General features: G+C 33.3%; 1 protein-coding gene across 2 annotated transcripts in view; it reads left to right on the forward strand.

Annotated features, from left to right (window-relative positions):
- LOC143252933 (transcriptional repressor NF-X1-like) overlaps nucleotides 1-23456 on the forward strand; it is a 97551-nt gene that overhangs the window by 65679 nt on the left and 8416 nt on the right. For both annotated transcript variants that reach the window (XM_076505824.1, XM_076505825.1), the window contains exons 6-9: nucleotides 3540-3842; nucleotides 5393-5707; nucleotides 9722-9921; nucleotides 23200-23427. In XM_076505824.1, the coding sequence (XP_076361939.1) occupies nucleotides 3540-3842; nucleotides 5393-5707; nucleotides 9722-9921; nucleotides 23200-23427 (1046 nt within the window). The remainder of the gene's footprint in view (nucleotides 1-3539; nucleotides 3843-5392; nucleotides 5708-9721; nucleotides 9922-23199; nucleotides 23428-23456) is intronic.

Consider the following 23456-nt stretch of genomic DNA (forward strand, 5'->3'; position numbering starts at 1 on the left):
TGGGTAACAGAAAATTAGGATGGCCCAAACCTACATAAAACATTACAGACCATTAATTCCCATATTTGTAGTGTGGTTTTATTAGTGTCCACATCTCCAAATAACGTACTTTCTTTAAAAGTTGTCTTAGCTTTTCCAATCTCTATCCTGATCCAAACATCACTATTATAATTTTCTGCAGTCTATTTTATCCAGCTCATTTTCTTTCTCTATGATCATAATTTACTGCTGTACTTTCTATACCATTAAAACTTGTTGTTTGTTGTTGTTGTTGTTTTTTTTTTGTTTTTTTTTGGGGGATTTCCTGAAGAGTGCATGTACTACTTGCTTGTTAGACCCAGTCCACCAGTTCCTGCAGTTGATACTCTCATGAGAACTCATCAGCAACTCTTAATAATGCTTCCTGGTAATTATACAAAGTCTTTAAGGATTTCAAAGTTGTGACTTAAAAATTTAATGTCATATGGCACTGTCTTTGGTTTGTATCACTTCTGCCTCCATTATTTGCTGTTGACTAATATAGCTGTAAGTTGTATGTCCATAACCATAGACCAACACAATGACAAATAATAAGTATCTTCTGAATTTTGGACATAAAACAATTTATTTTGTGTTTATGTTGTCACTGCAGTCAGAGGTGGTAGTGCACTACTCTGTGTTTGTAGTACCTCAAGGAACACTACATATTGAGTCATTACAATTATGATCTTTTTGATCTACACAAGTGTAGTCCACTGTTCTTGGTCACAATCTGGTTGGCACTAGATGGTATATTTACATAGAACTGTTGCACAAATGAAACTAATTAACAATATCCACAGTAGATGTATCCCTATATCAAGATCAGTGGCAATGTGCATGCTCTCTATTTACTTGTAGCTTATCATCAATTTCAAGAACAGTGTTTACATTAATTATTCAATTCATGCAGAGAATCTAATGCATAGCAAGGTCAAGTAATATTCTGGCTACCCCAGTATCAATTAGAAACTATATTGCTGGTCATGAAACTATTTTTACTGATAGTTTTGTGCAGTAGGAACTGTTTCTTATGTTTAAGGCATGTTTTCAAAAGTTCCTTCTGTTGAATAAACAGTGCAGTTTGAAGAATGGACCTGAAAAGTTTTTTCCTCCCATAAAGAACTAAGATATCTGCATCATGAAACCATGTGACTGCCATGGCAGTAAAGCTTTTGATCAGTTTATGGAAACTCTTACAGGCCTTTGTGATATAGTTTTTGGATGGATAAGCCATGCAACACTGTAGTCATCACAACCATTGGCTCTCTCTCCTCTGATTCATTATCTAGTTCAATGTAAACATCTCATAAGTAACAAATGAATAACTTCAATCATAGATGTGTCCTAACACCCTTGTTGTGCCACATGGGTTTTCTTGGCAATCCTTCTGTGAACTTGATAATTAGAACATCCTTATGATGAGTATACAGCATGCCAAGAAATACATTCTCATGCAATATCCTGATGTTATTTGCATAAATGTTCTCCACATTTTCTAAACTTGTACTCAACTTTATGAATTACTGTTATCAAACAACTCTTCATTCAAGAGTGATAGGACATTGAGTGCTGCACTGTCTAATTTGGTATTAGATGATGTACTGACTGCTCAATTTGAGGAGAAAATCTGGCAGAAATATTAAAATTGTAGATCTTTGTTAATTTAAACCTTTCTGGGTAAAGTATATATATTTACAATATTTATCATCAAATAGAAAAGTTCTGTTTATTGCCTTAAAATTATCAAAATGTAATAATTACACAGTACAAAAATTTGTCCAATTTTATTTTTTTAGCAAGGTTAAGTTAAATAATTTATAACTTGAACAGACACCTGTTGTGATTTTTCATTTGAAGAAATGTTTTGAATCAAAAAGTGATATTTATTTATTAACATATCAACCACAAGATTTGTTGTGTTTGCAAAATATTCTAAAGTCTATCAGTTGTACATATAAACACACACCACATTGAATGTGTCATCTTACTTAAAACTACATAATGCAACCAATCTTTTTCTTTCCTTGTACTTCCACAATGTAATGAAGCATTTTCTTAACTATACATGTGGCATAAAAATATTGATACTGTAGTGTTGTGAGTATTCTAATATTAATGCTTTATTGAACAGGTTAGCATTGTTTTTTATTTTTTCAAGCTTAAATATGTAGTAACATCATGATAATTGTTTTGTTTGAAAGAAAAAATGTCTTTATTTCTTCTTAGTTGTGCAGTAAAAGAAAGTGAATGTTTAAAAGTAAACAAAGTTTGCGTAAAAACAGCTTACAGCTAACCTAGTGATAGAAAAAGATGTAATAAAAATGGAAATAATTATGGCATCATAGTAGCATTACACATACAGAATCACTTGTTTTTCAGGTAAATATTTATATTTTATTTTCCATTTTCTCTTATGTGTCATTATGTATCTGTTATCAACAGAGTGTAATAAAATGTTTAAACTTAACAAATGGAAATACATACGTACCTTTCAATTCTTTGTAGAAATCCACTAGAATATTTTGCATATATGTGGAAATTTAATTTATCTCTTCATGTATAGTTTGTTTTTAATTGTTCTTTCCAATTTTTTGTCTTTTATTCTTGGTGCATGTATGCCAACCTGTTCCTCCCAATGTGACCTTATGGTTATTATAGTTATTACATGGCAAAGGTCATCCTCAAACTCTTTCATTAATGCTTGCACATGCAAATGATGCTATACACTAAACCTAATGTTATGTGCTACAAACTACAAGTCCAGATTTGGCATCCTGTTACATGGTGCTAAGAGTAAACACGACATATGTCACAAACTACAATTGTCATAACCTTACTACTGGTTATAATGTGTCATAAAATAACTTAGTACATATATCATATTGCATGCTACTTATTGGCAAATGTAAAATATCATTTGCATTTACAAAGTATTTTAACTTAAAACCATAGCACTGTGTCTTTAGATATTTCTTTACATACTTTTAACATTGTTTCTTTTAGACTATTAATTATTTCTATGTATGCACATTCATTTAACACAACTGTTTTAGGAAGTATTTCATCTATATGCAAGTTTTCAACTGGTGATGTTATGCTACCTTTCAAAGAATTGTAGCTGCTGTAATAATGTTAATGCACATTTTCTTACTGAAAAGTTTGCAGTTGGTCAATGAAAAATGAAACTTTAAAAGTATACACAAATATTTTTTATATATTGTTTAGGCAGAGTATTCATGATGAAATTTAGTTGAATGGATAGCAAAAGCCCATTGCAGAAACACAAGTGTAGAGGATGATGTTTTAATAGTCTTCTACATGGAAGACTTGAAATGTTGTCCACCACACTTGTGTTTCTACAACAAGCAGTTGCCATCTGTTCAGGCTGAGTATGATACACAAGTCTTGTATAATCTCTGTTTTATCATAATGTTTTGAACTGTATGCTTTACAGTTCACTAACTTAAACACTGAACATCTTGCATTCTTAAAGCTGTTATGTTTTTTTGTTTTTTAAGACTGCTACTGTGGAAAGAGTTTTAGAAAAGTAACTTGTACCTTGGAGACAAACAAAATTAATAGATATTCCTGTGATGCACCATGTGGTAAACAATTGGATTGTGGAAACCATTATTGTGACAAAACCTGCCATCCTGAATCTTGTGGACCATGCACGATGATGCCTGAAGTGGTCACTCACTGTCATTGTCATAAAACTCCAATCTCAGAGTTAGAAATGGAAAATGTCAGAAATAAGTGTACAGATCCTGTACCATCATGTGGTCAAGTGTGTGATAAGATTCTTTCTTGTGGAACTGAAGGTATTACCAGTTGTTAAAATCTTAAGTTGCTCCTTCATTACTTCCATCATATCCTCTTTACTTATTGATAGCATACAATTTCTGTACTGTTTAACAAGTTTCTTACTTGGGTCATGATTATTTATTTTTAACTCAGTCTGGACAGATGAAAGAAAAATCATATTAAGAACAATAGAACTTTCCATTTTTGCAAGTTAAACATATTTAGTACGGGAAGTTACAAATATTAACTAATTTTGTTACTGGCATGAACATGAAATTTACTGATATAAATATATAGGATGTGTGTGTGTTTACATGGAACTAAACTTTAATATTTTCATTTTGAGTTTATTTAATGATTAATTATAGCATATTACAACTTACAGATTTTACTGTAAAATAAATCCTACTGTAATACCTTTAACTTGTAACATACTATAAACTTTAAAAATTTCCATTTGGTTATATGTTGCAAGTAGCCAGAAATTAAAAGTTTAAGTATTAAAAATGTGGGTAGATATCTGATATTTTGATAAAACTGAAAGTTATCTAATAAAGTTTTTTAGATATAAAGTTTTACATATCTCTGGATGTGGGATTGTTAAAATTTTCTCTACTGAGTTTCAAAAAGGTTGGAAATCATTATCTTTTCTCAAGCTGACTGAAAAGTACCAAGTGTCAAGTTCAGTGTAACATGTTTTTACAAGCGGTACAATATCTTTCATGTAACTAATTTTATATATTGTGCTCTAGTATGTCATTGTACAGTATATAAGGAATAGACTAAAAACAGATGTTTGTAGTGGGGGAAAAATCTTTTTGTATCTACATTTGGTAAACCATGCAGGAAACTATTAATTAACCAGTTAAATTTCTTTAACTTGTGTGATTACAAAAAAGAAAGGAAAAAGAGAGAGAGAGATACAGTTACAAACTATTTAAGTGTAACTAATACTTCTACATGTATAGAAGAGAATATATGTTTATGAGAATGCTAGTTGAAATTTTTCAAATTAAATAGCTATTAAAAGTTCTCACTCCTGTCAGTTTACAGACTGTTGAAGTAGATGATTTCATTTATAAAGTTACTATTGAAAATCCTCAGTTGGTACTGATGGTCGATAAGTTGAATCCATTCATTTACACATAGTTAAAATTGGAAAGGCCCACATCTGCCAGGTAGTGTTTATAGATTAATGAGGTTTTGAAGATTATGGACATGAGTTAATTTTTTTAGACAAACTGTTGTAGTTGGATAAAACTAAAACTACACAACCACAGTATTTAATGAAGTAGAAGTGATTTTCATTTTATTTCCTCTTGTCTTAACAATCTTAGGTAATGTCAAAATCTTACAGTAACATCTTACAGTGTTTTCCTTTATTGATAATTTCAAAGAAATTCTTAAACTGACAAAAATATTCATAATATTGCAAATATTATACATACTTTTAATATGGTACTTAATTGTATGGCATACAGCAATTCAGTTTATTGTTTTTGTTGGGTTTCCTTTTTCCAAAGAAATGACTCACAAAATCGGAGTGCAAATTTTTCTGTGTTTTTAGATAAACCCCACAAGTGTACATCCATCTGCCACAGTGAAAAGTGCCCACCTTGTCAGTTAGAAACACCAGTTAAATGCAGGTGTGGAGGCACTTTAAAGAAATACCCATGCACTGAACTGAAGTCTCTGCCAGAAGTGTTATGCCAGAGAAGATGTAACCGGAAGAAGAACTGTGGTCGGCATAAATGTCTTAACACATGTTGTGTGGATAGTGAACATAAATGCACATTAACTTGTAACAGGAAACTCAGTTGTGGGCTCCATAACTGTCCAGAACTTTGTCACAAGGGTAACTGTCCCAGGTGTTGGAATGTTAGTAAGTTGCAATTTTTACTTAAAGATATTGTCCAATTTAAATATAATACTACTGTTCATAACCTTTGTAAGTGCATTTTAGACTTTTGTTATAAATTATGGGATGTTTCTTAGAAATAGATATTATCAGTAAAATAATTTGATTATCATACACACTTTTTCCTAAATATGAAATGTTAAAAACAGGTTGGATCTTGTATATAAGGTACATATGTTAACAAAGCAGCTGAAATTTTGGTTCAAGAAATGCATAAAGGAAGATCTGTCCTTTTTCACTCAAGTTTAATTATGTTACTAATGTGAGTAAATTGGGCAGGGGCAGCTTCCTGTATAAGTATAACTATCTTCATAAAACAAGCATATCCTCTATAAATGCCTAAATGAACAAGTATAATTAAAAAAAAATCATTTTATAAAGACAAGTAATATACAATGTTTTAATGCTATAAGAAGCATTGAAACAAAAGTAAAAAACAACAAAAACTGAGTTACTTAATACTTTATAAAATATTATCCCAACTTTGACAAATTAGTCATTATGTTAACTCAGGTTTGAGCACACACATACCTGATTTGATTTTATTACTCATCATCATTTCTACCAGCCTACCCTCAAGTTTAATTACATGCCAAAAGTGGCACTTGGATGTGGTAACTATATTCTGTTCTACCAATATGATTCTGTGGACTGTATGAATTCATAAACTGGTGTCTTGTTTGAAGGCATGAAGAATCTCACCAGTGGTAGAGTTCTGATCTGTGTGTTGCAGGAAGACTGTATGAAGGCAGGTGTGGTTTTTAGAAGGTCAACTAAAAAAAAAGTGGAACTAGAATCCCAGGGCTTACATATGAAAGTTAGGTCTTCATAACTTTTGGGTTGTAAGAGGACTCCTCCTCTATATAGTTTTTTTCATGGTCTTAGGGAGTAAACAGACATTTGGATTGTATTTTCAAACAAAGTTTGCAGCTTAGTGGTGGAATTAATCATAAGACAACCTGCCAATGATGATGACAAGATATTGTCAAGTAGAATGACAAGGGCAGTCCACCTGCTGAAAGATCACCTGCATGGATGAAGAGCATTGAATGGGATGTGTGCATAGCTCAGCAACAAGCCAAGGAGTCAAAACCAATATGTGTATAGTGATTTAGGTGGCTTTTATAAGTACATTAACTTTTAGATTCATTCAGCGAATACTTTGAAATAGTTATTGTTATTATACAGACATTTTAAAGTTGATTTTAAATTGGCAATTTGTATGTTCACCATTTGGTTTCTTCATGATTCCTACTATTATGTACTAGCCTACTTAATCATATTAAAAAGATTTTTTGGTAAAACTATATTTTGTTATTTTCTGTACCCTAACACTATACAAGCTTGGTCAATTTGATCAACCTAGTAATCACTGCAGACAAATATCAAATAAATTTAAGTTACCCCTTTTTTCCTTTAGTGCTATTTAGATTAGCGCCAAAGTGAATTATCTTGCAGGTTTGGAAGAGTTATGTTGTAATTGTGGAGCAAAATTTACATACTTTCCAATTGCATGTGGGACACTTACACCTAAATGTAACCAGCCTTGTGCTCCCCCTCGGTGTGGATTCCTGTACGTGGTGAGGGGACTTCCCAGGAAAGGTTCTGTTCTTTCGGTTTACCTCCTCTGGGATCTAAACATCCACTCGCATGTTTGCTGTGCATGGTGACCCATGAAGGGGAGGAGAGGATCCTGGTGGTTGAGGGGTCCAACCCTAATACACCACTTTGGCTTTGAATTCTTGTTGATGGTTGGCTTTGTGGTGGCCCCCCTTGTATTAGTTGGCTGGTTCACTTGGGCTAGGGTCAACCAAGTACCAGTGTTGGATGTTCTCAACAGATGTTGTGGACATTGTATCTGATGCTGGTGTTTGGGTATAGTGCTCACGAAATCCTGCAATTGCTTCAGTGTCCTTGTTTGGCATTATAGTGCATCCCCTCATAGGGCTGCATGGTGGGTGGGGTCAGTGGGCACCAAAATATTGCTTATTTATTATGGATCTTCCAAATAACATTAAATAAAATAGTGAAAAAAACAGTCTGTAGATAAACAACCACATCTTGAAGATTCTGAGTAGCAATATTCAACATTTGTAACACGTGTTGTACCTCATTTTCTTATACTACATTCTCTTTCAGACAAGCCTTTCTCAAATGACAACACCTTGTATCAATATTCTTTGGCATTGAGGAGGCTTATGATACAACATGGAGTTATGGCATTTTGCAAGACCTCAATATATATGGGTTAAATAGCCATTTTCCCATTTTTATTAAAACTTTTAATGGACAGGAGATTCCAAGTTCATGTGGGTTTGACATTTTCCTGTTTTTTCTTCAGGAACTTTGAGTCCCTTACGGCTGTGTTTTGAGTGTCGCACTTTTCAATATCAAGGTTAATGCCATCACTTAACAACTCCCTCTTAGTGGTGCTAACAGGCTCTATGTCAACGACTTTCACATCTCATGTTAGTCCTCGAACACTAGCTGAAAACTGCCGTCAATCATTTACTGAAGTGAACCACAGCAAACAGCTTTAACTTCTCTTTCCCTATAACCGTTTGCATGCACTTTTTCTGCCAATGGGGTATACACACCCTAATCCTGAACTTAATTTAAATATTTTTTGCTGCACCTCAAAGAGGAATACAACAGCGTCAAGACCTTGCTAGAAGCCTTGAAGTATGATGAGTATGGCTGGGAGGTTATTGGAGACTTCAGAATGGTGGCATTCCTGATGGGTCACCAAGGAGGCATTTCCAAGTTTCCCTGTTATCTTTGCCTCTAGAACAACAGGAACACTGCAGTGCACTACAACAGGAAGCACTGGCCACAATGGGCCGAGTTCTCTGTGAGGAGGCACAATGTCAAGTGTGAGTCACTAGTGGACCTCCAGAAGGTATTGTTTCCACCGTTGCACATAAAATTGGGTCTTACAAAACATTTTGTCACAGCTCTTGATAAGGAGTCTGCAGCCTTCAGGTACCTTCGAGACTTCTTCCCTGAGCTGTCTGAAGCAAAGGTCAAAACTGGTGTTTTCGTTGGACCACAAATAAAGAAGATCCTGAAGTGCATAGAATTCCCCAAGAAGCTCAGTAGAAAGGGGAAAAAACCTGGGGCAGCTTTGTTGCAATGGTTCGGGGCTTTTTGGGCAATCACAAGGCTGAAAATTATTTGGAACTGGTTGAGGCTCTTGTAAAGAACTATGACAAAATGGGCTATGAGATGACTCTGAAAGTCCATATCCTTGATGCTCATCTTGATAAATTCAAGGAAAACATGAGAGCATACACAGAGGAGCAAGGCAAAGTGCTTCCACAAAGGTATACTGGACTTTGAACACCACTTCCAAGGAGCAGGTAACAAAAACATGATGAGTGACTATATTAGGGGCTGATAAATGAAAGTGATTTACATTACAGTCACAAATCTCAAAAAACTACTCACTTCTAAACATTTTTGTATAACTTTAATATAAATACATGTAAATGAACATGGAAATTTGCCCATTTTTACATAGAAAATAAGTTAATTTCTAAATTTCATTATCCAGATCACAAAAGTAAAGTTTCAAGGAAATAATGGCCATTTTCTGTAATTTGCGACATAAACAATTAAGAAATAACAGGAACAAAATTTGTGTTACATAGTGTTGTAAGAAAGAACAGTATATTAAATTAACTATATTCATTACTGGAATAATGTTTTTGTTTTGTTATGTGTAGGTAACTTGCTTTGGTCATAAGTTGATGTATATCATGCCTTCAGGTTTCTTTGTTGATATTTATGTTCATTTCTTTAAATACAGTGTTTTTTTATATTAGGTTCAGACAAAGAATATTTTTGGGGTTTATACCATGTATTAATATTTGTGAATTTATGATAATAAGTCAAGATTAAAAGTTATTAAGTATTTAGGTTTCTTGTTTATTTACAATGAAAAATATTAATAAATGTACAACTGATTGTTGCATGCAGGTTTTGAAGAGTTAAGTTGTAACTGTGGAGCAACAGTTACATACCCTCCAATTGCATGTGGAACACTTCCACCTGAATGCAACCAACCTTGTGCTCGCATTCATCTCTGTGAACATCCAGCCAAGCACACCTGTCATAATGATGAGCAGTGTCCTCCATGCACTGTTCTTACTGAAAAATTGTGTTTTGGTGGCCATGAGGTAAAGTTTTCAAGCATGTCTTTTGGAAAATTTAAGCCAATAAAATAAAAAAGTTAAGATCTTGGAAGCTTTACACTGAAATATTAACCATCATTTTATAGTTCTTTTGATCTTTCATTATTCTATACTCTGAAAATGTATGTAAGAATCTACTGCACACATTTCTTTACAAACATTAGGTTATTAACAAGGAAAGGTAAAGTATTTTTGTGAGAAGAGAAGTTGCATTCTTTAATTGTAAATTATTATGTTATTGTCTTCAATAATGCTTTTCTGAAATTTCATGGTAATTTTTACTTTGTAAGTCGTAATAGTCTTGCAAATTTACTAAAATTATAATGTGTTTGAAATACGTAAACAATCATACAACTGAAGTTTATGAAAGTGATTGTTAATGAGGTTGTTATTATTTAGAAGAAAAGTTGTTTTACCAACTGCTGGCAATAATACTTAAAAATAGTTTGATGGGTAGCAAATGTACTTGGTGATTGGGATCACCGAAAGGATGTTGTGTAGACCATACTTATCTTTAATGAGATTTAAGTTTCCTCCAAAACGTGTTTTCTTTGATTTTAATCAAAACTTTTACAGTAATAAGTTTTTTTTGAATTATTAATTCTTGTGTTTTCAATTTGTTCTTTAGTTAGTGGTGCTAGCTTTGTTTATGATTTGATTAGAATAAAAAATGGTGACAGTACTTCTCTTTATTATGGAAGTGGATCATAATAATAATTTGTTTTGTGATTTTTTTTGGAGCAGAATTGCTTTTTTGTTGTTTTTTTTACAGATATGAACAATGGTTATATTAATTATTAATTTATTGCATTTCATATAAATGATATTTTGGATCCCATGCTGCCATAGAACCACTTTCTTTGTTAGTAACCATGCATAGTCTGATAACTATGACTATATGCTACAACTTTATCACAATTTACATTGTTATAAGCCTTTAAATAAATTTTTAGAATAACATATCAAACTTTGACTATTCATCTTGAAAGAATTTACACAGTTACTAATGTATTTAGCCTTTGACTTCCAAGACAATGTTTAAACAAACCAAAGGCACAAAATTTCAGTGTAATTAGTAGATAAGCAATTCACTGTAACTGCTGTGATTTTAGTTTTATAATGAAAACAGCTATTTATGATGTAGCTTGAAACTTAAATTTTTTTTAATTAATTCTTGTTTATTTTCTTGTGAATATTACCAGGTGATGTGCCCATCTTGTTTGCAGTGGCTGTTTTGTAAGCACACCTTCCACTTTGTAAATCAGAACATCACTCTGGGATATGGTTTTAGTGGCTGTTCCTATCATAAATTTTCTGCTGTGTAAGAATTTATATCTTGATCTGGAGCATTGAATACTTTCATTAAAATAGTACCATTTGACTCTACCTGTATAATCTTCCCCAGTTCAGTTGAGTGCCAGCTGAATATTCCACACATTGCATCAGCCCCTCATATGGAGGCCAGCTACCTTGCAAGAAGTAGCAGAAATTTTATTTATTACTGTTTTCAGTGGTTTTATGGTTATATACTATCCTTATTGATTCCTTGTCCTTTCCTTCTTCTAACTACAGCATATGGCTCCTTGATTTTCATCAGCCTCAGTCCATCTGAATGTTGATGAAGACCTTCCATGATTACTATTTTGGCCTTACTAACATAGAGGAAATTGATATCCAGCCAGTAGAGTTGTGCCAGATTTGAGACTTGGTGATTTTTGCTTGTCTGCTTTCTGTTTAGCTTTACTCCTATATTGCATGATACATAAAGTAGTAACTGCATGAAAGCTAATTATTACATTGCAAGATACACATTAAGATGGTGCACATGCATTACATATAATTCTTGCACATCAACTCTAAGATGAATATTGAGATGCATCACCTTGCACACCATATAAAGCACAATGTTTTGTGTGGCAGCATGCAGTGCATTTTGTCTATCGTTTGCATTTGTTTTGAGATGTCATAACTGTGGGTATATAATCTCTTTATGAAGTTTTCATAACTTTCATTATTTATTATTGCACATGCAATTTACTACAAATCTATAAATTTCTTTAGGGACAGAGAATAAAAATAATAACACTGTTCAGTGCTGTATTGCATCTAATACTTACCAAATCTCTGTTGGATGTTTTTGACTTCAGTGTTTGTAGAAAGATTGTTATTACAGAGATAAGAGGAATTTATCATTGAAGTATATTTTGCAGATTTCATTACACAGTTCCCAGAATAATGAAACTGATAATATCATTTACAGTAGGATCTTGCTAATCTGTATAATGTTGGCTAATTGACAATTAGCTCCAAGATGTATTTCTTAGGATTTATATTATTTGTTTCAGTAATAATGCATTAATTTGTTTTTCTTAGTATGTTCATAATGATGTCCTTTTAACCTAGTGACTATTGCAAGAGCAGGCATGACAAAAAAAAGTTACACTGTTCTTCTATTATGTTAAAGTTTAAATTTACATACATATGAAACTACTGAAATTTCCAAGGTAAATTAATATCCTGTGCAATCTAGGTAGCTGTCTTGTCTACAAATACTCACAATCCCCATGGTTACTGCAGCAACCAAATTAATTAAGGTACTTGAACACAAGCTTTTGGTTGTGCTGATGTTATGTATAATTTTCAGCTTTCCTAAGGTAAGAAAGGCCTTTCCAAGCATGTTTCATCTCACAGGCAACATTTGATCAGCCAGATAGGTGGATCAAAGAGAAATCAATTCAATCTTCCACTGTATTCATGAAGGGTCTAGAATACAAATATAGTTACATTAAATAGACAAAGTTTTTTAGTTTTTAATAAAGTGAAGTAAAAAGAATAACAATTAAGTGGCTTATTTCATTTATGCTACACCTTTCTATTCTAACACAAACTAACTGGTTTACAGTATTGTAATATATTTAAATATGTTTTATTAAAATCACTTTGTAGTAGAGGCTAAACAGAGAAAAGTTTTATGTTTAGCTAAATGGATAGGTAGTCCAGCATAGTCAGGTAGTTAGGGCACTTGACTCAATCTGAGGATTGCAGGTTTGAATCCCTGTCACACCAAACATGCTCATCCTTTTAGCAGTGTAATTAATATTTTGTGTTCATTTTATTGACTTTAGCCCAAAGGAAGGCACAATAGATTATTTGTGCTTCTTTTATGGCAGGATCTTGAACCCCAGAATTTTAGCATTGTAATCACCAAAGCTCACATTATAGGTACATGTGTTTATGAAATTGTTAGTGGTAACTTTAGCATTTAATTTGAGTTTTATTTATTTGTTTTGATATGCATTAAGGTTAACAAACTATTCATGTAATGTAACCTGAAACAATTCAAACATCTTGGATTTGTTTTTTCTGTAAAAAATACCTTTTTCTCCAGTTTGTTCATGTATGTATTTCATACTTTCTGTATAATAGATTTTTATATCTACTGGCACTAACTGTGATAAGGCCATTAATGTAATTTTGGTTCAGGTTGAGTTTAACCCTGTTGTTGTGGGTTATGGCTCAAAGGCCATGTAGTCATGTTTGTTGAGTTGCATTCAAAATTTTAGTCAACTACTGTTTATGGAATTTGTCATTAAGTTTATTATAAAACTGTAGTTTATAATTCAAATTTTCATATTATATATTATTCAGTTTCTTAATTTAACAGTAAATATTTTAAAAATGCACCCAGACTTTGATTTTTGTGTCACATGGTATGTTGAATGCAGCACTGGTTCATATTAGATGTTTGTGATGTCAAAATACAAAGTCTATAATTTGTACAAATTAGGAACTACAATTAACAATGTTTAAAAGTTAGAATATAAAATAAAAACCTATCTTTTCTGGCTCCCCACTCACCTCCTTCAATTTTTAGAACTCCAGTCCATTTAATATCCTTAATTCTATCTATATGTGGCATGTGAATAACCAGTCAAAACATCAGAATGTCCCACAATTGGTTTCTTAGCTATTTTCAAATATAACGGCATCATTTCTTTCCTTTGAGACAAGCCTTCATGCTGTAAGTTCTTTATCATGTTAGAAATTTCTTTCGTTTTCACCAACATACAAATCCATTATTAAACTTGAGAAATTGTAATGAATTTCTATGGCATCGATATAGTAATTTATTCGTTCTTTGTTATGCAAATGTACATATAAAACCTGAATTTTTTTTTTTTTCGCATCCTCCACCTACAAAATTTCTTAAGGCTTAGCATTCTTCAACATGCAACAACTGAGTGCAAAAGATGTAAATATAAAATATAATTGTTTGTTTTACTTCATTATTTACTGTTCTATGTTCTAAGAAAAATGTAGTTTAACATTTTATATTTTTAAATAGTAATAATGTTTATGCATATATAATGTATTATAACTGAATTGTAGTTGTATTTCACAAAATACTTTTCCATTAAAATACAACCAAGACAAGATGCTTTGTAAAGGTTAGTTTTAAATTCTTGGATACACTAACATGGGTGCATGTGCACTGCATCATTCTGACTTCTATCTCAGCCAGCAATAGCTGAAAGGTCAATATAATAAAAATAATAAATATACATAAATGCATAATGGTAATACATTTAATTTATTTAGATTAAACGTTTATGTTTTCAAGTTATAATTTCCAGTCATTCTAGAAAGAAAAAAGCAAAATTTGTTTTTACTTCCAAATTTTTATGGTGATTAAGAGATTGGTCATATCTATCCAACACATGCAATTATCTCAATTTGATGGTGAAAATAACAGATAAAATAGATTTTTTTTTCCATAAAAACTTGATAATTATCAGGATGTTGAAATTTTTACAACATCCTGAAAAAAAACATTTTACTAGAAAATCCTTAATTATCTTAATACTTAATTTACAAACCAGATATTTTGTGTATGAAAACCTTGTAATGTTTACTAATAAAATGTAAAATTTTGTAAACATATAGTTACGACAGAAAGTGTTCGTACTCCTGCGTCATGAGTAGTTCTTTCCTCATAACTTAAAAAGTATCATGATTAGGATAATGAAAGTATAGTATATTATAAATATTATACTAACACACATCTAGGAGGGGCAGAAAGTGTTCATGCATCTACTTTAACAGTCAGTTGTGTAGCCTTTCAGGTGAATTACTTGGCGCAATCTCTCCTCATAGTCCTCCATGATCGTTTGACAGCACTCGACTGGTATTTTCTTCCATTCTTCTTTACAGAAGGCCTCCAACTCTTGCAAGTTTCTTGGATGATGCTGATGAACCCTGGTCTTCAACTCATGCCAAATGTTTTCAGTTGGGTTGAGATTGGGTGACTGTGATGGTCACTTCAGAATGCTTATATGGTTCTTCTGCATCCAGGATTGCACATATTTTGATGTGTGCATGGGGTCATTGTCATGCTGGAAGATCCTACGAGGGTTCTTAGTAACTTCTCTGAGAACCTTCCTCTTGGTTCTCTCTAGAATTTTGGTGGGGCATCTGGAACGAGGGAGATTAGTAGTTGATCCTGTAAGCTTAAACTTGGAAATTTTGCTTTGTACAGTAGATTTTAACATATTAAGTTATATAGCAATACCGGAAAGAGACACACAAGACTTGTATTTTACAATAATTCAGTTTTTTTAAATCACTGGACAGTTGTTTCCTGTTTGCCATGATGACCAAGCAGGTTATGACAGAGATGGTGCTAAATTGCTGGAAGTACATTTTTTGCTGGCTAAATTCCAATAATTATAAGCCTAGTGTCTAGTTCTGGAATGGTATAATGTAGTTTATTTGCCAAACTTTTTTGGGAATATCAGTTTTTTTCACATATTCTGAAATGTATGAACACTTTCTGCTCCTCCTATTTTTGGTTATTTGTTTATAAACAGTTCATTTGTTGTTTAATTTACATAAAACTTTATATAGATGTGTGTTAGTATAATATTTGTATAATGGCTTAACATACCATGATTTCCACACACATCACGTGTTCAGTATTTAATTTCTTTGTATCTCCTACATCTTTTATCTTGTATAATTACAGCCTATTATTACTATATCAGGTTATTTTTATTCAAATTTTCTTATTCATTATAACTTTCCAGCATAACATAATGTAGATACTATTGTCAGGTTATAGTTTTTAAGTATTTAGATAACAAAAAGGGGTTAAATAATAATGAGAATGCTGCAGAAGTTGTTAGTCTAAAACAAAAATATGAAAGGAAGTGCATCATGTTACTAATATAAAGTGAAATATCTCTATTCCTATAATTGTGTGTGTGTGTGTGTGTATATATATCCCATTCTATTAATTTGATCGAGAATTTCTCAAAACTTAGTAAAGTTTATATCAGCTTCGTGCTATTCAAAGTTTAGTGAACGTATATAGTAAATATGTAGACTGCAAGTTCCAGGTGCAGTATCATTTGCATACTCTAAATTGCTATGCATTTACAGCATTCAAGTATAACAACATAAATATTTTCAGTTCTTTGTTTTTTCTTCACTTTTCATAATACCATAGTTCTGGTATTTCAACAAATGAAATTTCTTATGACTTGAACACAAGATATAAAGTTTGTATGGAGAATAATACCAAGTTCAACAATACTTGCAATAACTCTGAGCTTAATATATCTTCATAAAAATTGGTAAGATTTTGGTATGAATTACAAGTGTTTTGTACACAAAGAATGAGATTGTTTTAATTAAATATTTATTATTGTAGTTATTTGCACTCAAACTGAATATTTTGAGTACTGATAGTAAGATTCTTTAAGTTTTGATTGTAAGAAAGTAAAAGCTCATGACATGCAGTACAGAGATGACCTTCCTATAACAACAGTTAATATGAGCAGGAATAATGCTGAATATCACTAATTCACTGGGTTACAGAATTTTTATAATAGTTGTATGTGTGTACATTGTGTTGCCAGCACATCATTTATAGTGTAGTGTAAACTTTCAGAATTCTTGCATCATTATTGCTAATGCCTGAAAACACATCAGTGTATGACTTACTTTTTATGCAGTTGATGGTCTTACCATGTAGTTTCTTTGCTTTCTGCCATCCATCTGGGGATTAATCACTCTTGAGTTTTATCTAGTGCATTGTGCTAATCACCTTAAAATGTTATACTGGTAACCCTGCCTATTTACAGCTCCTTCCTTGAATACTCCACAATCCCTATGCTAAATGCTGTTGCACCATGAAATAATGAATGCTCAGCCAGCTTTCCCATTGTATATGGTGAAGGAACCATCTGTGGTTATTGTGACAGGTAACTGTTCACCATGGTTCTGGAACTGGTTATTACAAGTTTTTCTGCTTCACCTTGTGCTCTGTCTCTATATTTTGTGTCTAGGCTGAACTGTACAGTTCTTATGTGGTGATGAGAAACCTGTAAAAAATTTGTTCTCAAAATAGCTGTTATGTGTATTAAAACTTGAAAATACATTTTGTGGTGTCAATGTTTATTCCATATATGGGCACCTGAGATTTCGTGGTGAACATTCATCTCAATGGCTCAGCCTCATGAATGGGAGGAGAGGATCCTGGTGGTTGAGGGGTCCAACCCTAACACAATACTTTGGTATTAAATTCCTGGAGATGGGCAGCCCTTGGGTCAGTCGGCTGATCCACTTGCGTTAGAGTAAACCAAGTACCAGTGTTGGATGTTCTCAACAGGTGTTGTAGAGGTTGTATCTGATGCTGGCATTTGGGTGTAGTGCTCATGAAATCCTGGCGTTGCTACAGTATCCTTGTTTGGCATTGTAGTGCGTCCCCTTGAAGGGCTCCATGGTTGGTAGGGTCAGTGGGCAATGAAATATTCCTTTTTTTATTATTGATCCTCCAAATAAAAACTTAAATAAAATAGTGAAGAAACAGTCCATAGGTAAATGACCACATCTTGAAGATTTTGAGCAGCATTCTTCAACATCTGTAGCACCTGTACCTCACTTTCTTATACTATATTCTCTTTCACACAAACCTTTAGGACAGATGTCTCCCTTTTTTTATTTAGAAGGGACTTGAAGAAGTTGCTGGTTCTCCACAGTCAGTAAAGAAGCTTCGATCTGGTGACATGTTGGTGGAAATATCCACATCTCAACACAGTGAACTTCTCTTGCATTCAAAGGCGATAGGGGATAAACCTTTTGAGGTTACACCTCATGCTACTTTGAATTTGTCACAAGGATTTATTAATGAGAGGGATTTGAAGAATATCCCCAAGTTGGAAATTCTCACTGGTTTCTCCACCAAAGGCGTTTCTGCAGTGGAGCGTATATCCACTCGCAAAGATGGAATTTTGATGCCAATCAGTGTCCTCATTCTGACATTTACATCATCACATCTACCTGCCACCATCAAGGCATCTTGATTGTATGGTACAACCATACATTTTAAACCCTCTGAGATGTTTCCAGTGTCAGCAGTTTGGTCAGTCGAACACGTCATGTCTTAGTTTCTTGAAGTGTGCTCTTTGCAGTGGCAAAGACCACAGTGCCTATAAGTGTGAAACAGGCCCTCATTGTGTCAATTGCAATGGTCCTACTTTCATTCTTGCCCTAATGATTGGAAGAAGAAGATGTACAGCATTTGAAAATGATTTGTAACATTATTTACCCTAAGGCTTGAAATTGCTGTGCACCACTTTATCCAGGGAGTATGCTGCTGCACTTCATTCCACTACTGCAGTGAGAGTGCAGACGGATCTCTCTATACCTCCAAAACAAATCAAATGAAAAGTCTTTTTACTTCCATGGTTAAAAAGTTAATGAATCAACTTCAACACCTATCTCTGTCTCTTACATGCAGGACCCCATTCATCATCAAGGACTTTGGCCCTGCACTGGGGCTTTCTGCACTTCCCCAGTTCAGAGCTTATACACAATCTCATGAACCTTCTTTGCAACTCTGCCATATGCAACTGTCTTTACTGTATGCTTCGAAACTTTGTTCCTTACCAAAGCATCACCCCTGGGGTTGTATTTTTCTTCCTCGGTAGGCCATACTTTTTTCAAAACTGACAATCAGCGGTTGCTCCTTTTGGCCTTCGTATCAGGCGCAGTTGGATGAATTGGGTCTGTCCTTGGATAACATTGCTGTATCTTCTGGTCAGCCCATCCCACCATGGCTTATTACAGTCCCCAAATGTGACCTTTCTTTAAGTCATCTGAGAAAAGCAGATACTCCTGATTGGAAGTACTCTCTTTTATTTACTGAACATCTTTCAAACAATGTTTCCATTCTTATTTATTCAGATGGTTCAAAATCAGGTGACTCTTTGGGCTCTGCCATGGTTTGTTGTGATTCGGTTGTTGCACACAAAATCCCTTCTACAGCTTCTGTGTTTACTACTGAACTGTACACCTTTTTTCTTGCCCTGGATCACATAGAAGCTAAGCAGTACTCAAACTGCACTATTTATACTGACTCATTTAGTTCTCTACTGGCCCTGGAATTGCTTCACTTTAGTTCACACCCTGTTCTCTTCCATATTCAAAACCAACTGGCCCATTTCTGTTTAACGTCTACTTCTATCCAGTTTTTCTGGATCCCGGGCCATGTAGGTATTCGTGGGAACGAGCTCACCAACACCACAGCTAAATCTATGTGCTCTGTCACTATCACTGCTGTGCCTGTTTCATACATGGACTGTGGTCCTGTATTCAAGGCTTGGCTCCGTGCCAGTAGGCAGTCGACTTGGAGTGAGCAACATGAAAACAAGCTTTTCCAAATAAAACACTATATTGGACTTTGGCTGTCTTGCATCCGTAGGGATCAGAAAGAGGAAGATGTTCTAACTGGACTATGCATTGGTCACAGTTTTTTAACTCATTGTTTTGTTTTATCTGTAACTGATGCACCAATGTGTTGTCTGTGTAACAGCAGGTCACAATAAGCCACATTTTACTGTCTTACTGTCATTATGACTCTCAATAATGGCACCATTTTAAACATGTTTTATCCCAAGGTTTATCTATATCATTTAACATTGTTGGTGATGGTGACACTGTCCACCTTGGAAATGTTTTTAGGTTTTTAATGCTATTTAAGTTTTTTAATTTAGATGGACTTTGAAATTATAAAATGGCTGTAACATCAAATAACTCAAAACGAGGACTGGATAGGCCAACTTCAGGTGACTAATGCTGCTGTTTGAACTACCCATTAGTCATCCTGTCAAGTTATAATTCACATTTTGCTACAAGTCTTTTAAAACTTTTATTACTTTCTGAAAATGGCCATAAAGTCAAATAACTTGAACCAGGACTGGAAAGGCCAACTTCAGGTGACTAATGCTGATATTTGAACTCACCTGTTAGTCATTCCGACAGGTTATGATAATTACAATTATGCTACAAAAAGTTCTTTACAACTTGTTTTACTGTAGTTTTTCTCTTAGTGCTGTAGACTGGATGTAAACATTGGTTTTATTGCCATTTATGTTTTACCTTTGTTTCACCTTAATTTTCTTTTATACATTTTACTAAATTTACTTTAATTTTAACTTTCTACTGGATGTTTGGCACAGATAGCCTAACTACTTTGTGCTATAAAACACCAAACCAACCAACCAACTCATACTCCACTGTCTGAGGTGCTCTCCTCTTTCTATCCATTTATCAAAATTTAACATGGGTATATACTGTGATTGTATTCTCCACACTGTTTGCACTGTTACTACTATAGTGGTGAGTATGTAGGCCTTTTTATTTCTGCTGTCATTTATGTTTTCTTGCTGAAGCTCACCAAATGTCAGATAAACATCTGTAAATATGTGTGTTGTGCTAAGGATTCTTCTACAGTAGGTATCTGTGACTTGTTGGCAATAAACTCAGTAATAAACAAACAACATGCTCTTTGTTTGTTTTTATAATATATATATATATATATATTGAAAAGAAATTAAAAGTGTACAAAAACTTGAGACTATGGAGATCATAGTTTTGTCTTGTACACCATACAGTTCTCGTCTTGTCAAAATCCACTTAGGTTAATTTAGTTGCTTTAGAATTTAGTTGGCAAGTCAAATTATATTTCTCTTTGCTCTAATTAGTATCAGGGTTATAATTCACTTACACTATTGCATGAGTTATCCCAGTTGTATGCTGAACTTCCAACAGTTGTCTGATTTTTCATCAAAGTCCACAAAAACTAGTTCAATTAGCTTAGAACACCCTTTTACAAGATGAATTATTCTTATTACCTCTTCCAAACAGTTAATTTCACTCTATAATGTATGTTAACCATTAGGCTTTCACTCCTATGATGGTTAACTGTTTCATTACTTTCTCTGACTTTTTTTTTTTCCCCATGGAACTTTACTGTTACTCCCTTTCTTCCTGTTCATGCTTGTCTGGTTACAGTTTTGGATATTACACTACCACATCTGTGTCACATAAAATTGAGATACTCTGTTATTTTGGATTTCTTGATTCCTTTTTTGTTTTGTTTTATGTGAACATGCAAATTCCTATTGTCCACCTCATTAGCCATTTAAAGTCATAAAACACAGTATATGTTGATCAGTTAGTTGAGACTTGCACATTCTATGTGAATGAAAGCAGTATTTCTTTATTTGCCCATCACTGTTTTCCTTTGGTTAGTGTGTTCAGAAGTAAACTCTGCACAACAATTGTAGACCTTGCAACATACCTGAACACTACAGAGTAGGTATCAAGTTATATCTTGGTTCTGTAATCAGAGGATTTGTTTGTTGTAGAATTTACTTTCAGTGTGTATCTTTGTCCTTTTGACTCTCTGTGCTGTGAGATGTGTTAAAATATTATCCTTATGGAAGTGCATTGTCTAAGACCACTTAGAAATTGTGGTGGAGAGGTGGAAGCTGTGGTTGAGGTGATGAAAAAAACAGTTGGAAAATGCAGTAGAGTCTAGTAAAAGCACTCGCTTAGACCAAAGGCTATTTTCAGCAGTGGTAACAAGGCTCAAATAGTTTTATCTGTTTTTGGACTGGAAGATTGATAATGAAGCTGGAGGAATTCAGGTTGCTGTTATATGACCTCTGCTAGTTTCTCCCATATATTTTATGAACCAAAATTTGCCAAAATGTTTTTTGTAGTACTCTGAAGTGAAATTTCAGTGATACAATTTTCCTGACTTTTAAGGTGATTGGAGCTTTTGCTAAAGACATATAGCATCTTAGGTGCACACAAAAAAGAGAAATTGGTAGCATGTACCTGTCTTCATTATTTAATTATAGTAAATTTAATTATGTCAAAAATGGAGACCAGAGTTTACTCTAAAAAATAAAGTTTTAACTGCATTCTGAATGATAGTTTTGTGGTGAACGTAAGGCTTAGTGATTACACTTTTTGATTCTACATTTCTTAAACCATAGTCAAGAAGAAGAATATAGATATCAAATATTTTTGTTCATTGAAACAAGAAGTCATTTTTGAGATGTATGATCCAACTTTGATGCAAAAAATGAACTTAATATATTGTTTTTTATTTGAAAATGTAAGTTAAAGTTGGCTAGAAGTTTGTCATAAATGTCATAAGAAAACTAATGCAAACATAATATGAGCAGAAAATAAGTTAAAAAAAATTGTGTTTCTCCTTTATTTCATTTTTTACCTCTTTTTCTACAATGACTTGGCTTTAAAAAAGCATTTAAAATGTGGATCAATCACTGATGATTGTTGATTGAATGCTGACTTGTACGTAGTTCACAGATTGGTTATAACATTAAATTTAGCCCTTCAAATTGACTTTTTCTATAATTGTAAGACTTGTGTCAATTTATTACCACCATTAGTGACACTACAATTTTTTTGTATTGTGTTGTGCACAATATATACCACAAGAGGGGTTAAGACAAACAATCAAGAGTTATCTCTTTAAAAAAAAAGTTTCTTGTGTGTTGTAGGTGCTCTTTGAGCCAATTGTCATTTACATATAATGGTGTTATGCTAAATCAACTACTTTCATATATTTTCAGAAACAGTATAAAAGTTGTATTTGTCTTATAATTTAAGTACAGCTATGGATATGACTCGTATTTAGTGATTTTGAAATAAAAGTAAAAGCCTGAGCTAAAAACTATAAAAATACATTTTTTCAAAACTTAAGTGTAAGCCTTCTCTAATAATTGAATTTTAATTAATGTTGTAGGAGTATTTTTAACTTGTATGAACAGTAATCAACTTATATTTCCAGTTTTCTTTATTATTCACTTTCTTTTTTGCTCAACATTTTTATTCTTTCTAGCTTTCAGTTATGTGAGTAGTCTGAAAACAATTTGTTTATTACAGAAACGTAACATACATTGTTTCCTTCCTGGTATTTCATGTGGAAGACCTTGTAACAAAAGCTTGTCCTGTGGTCATCATTATTGCCAGCAGATTTGCCATCAGGGCTCATGTGAGAAGGAGGGCTTTAAGTGTTTGCAGAGCTGTAGCATACCACGAACAGCCTGTAAACATCCTTGTGGTAGCCTGTGTCATGATGGACCATGTCCAGAAACTGTTTGTAAGACATTAGTGAGTATATTTTTCATACTGAATATGTT

Source organism: Tachypleus tridentatus, chromosome 6 (genome assembly GCF_004210375.1).
Source record: "Tachypleus tridentatus isolate NWPU-2018 chromosome 6, ASM421037v1, whole genome shotgun sequence".
Taxonomy (NCBI): Eukaryota; Metazoa; Arthropoda; class Merostomata; order Xiphosura; family Limulidae; genus Tachypleus; species Tachypleus tridentatus.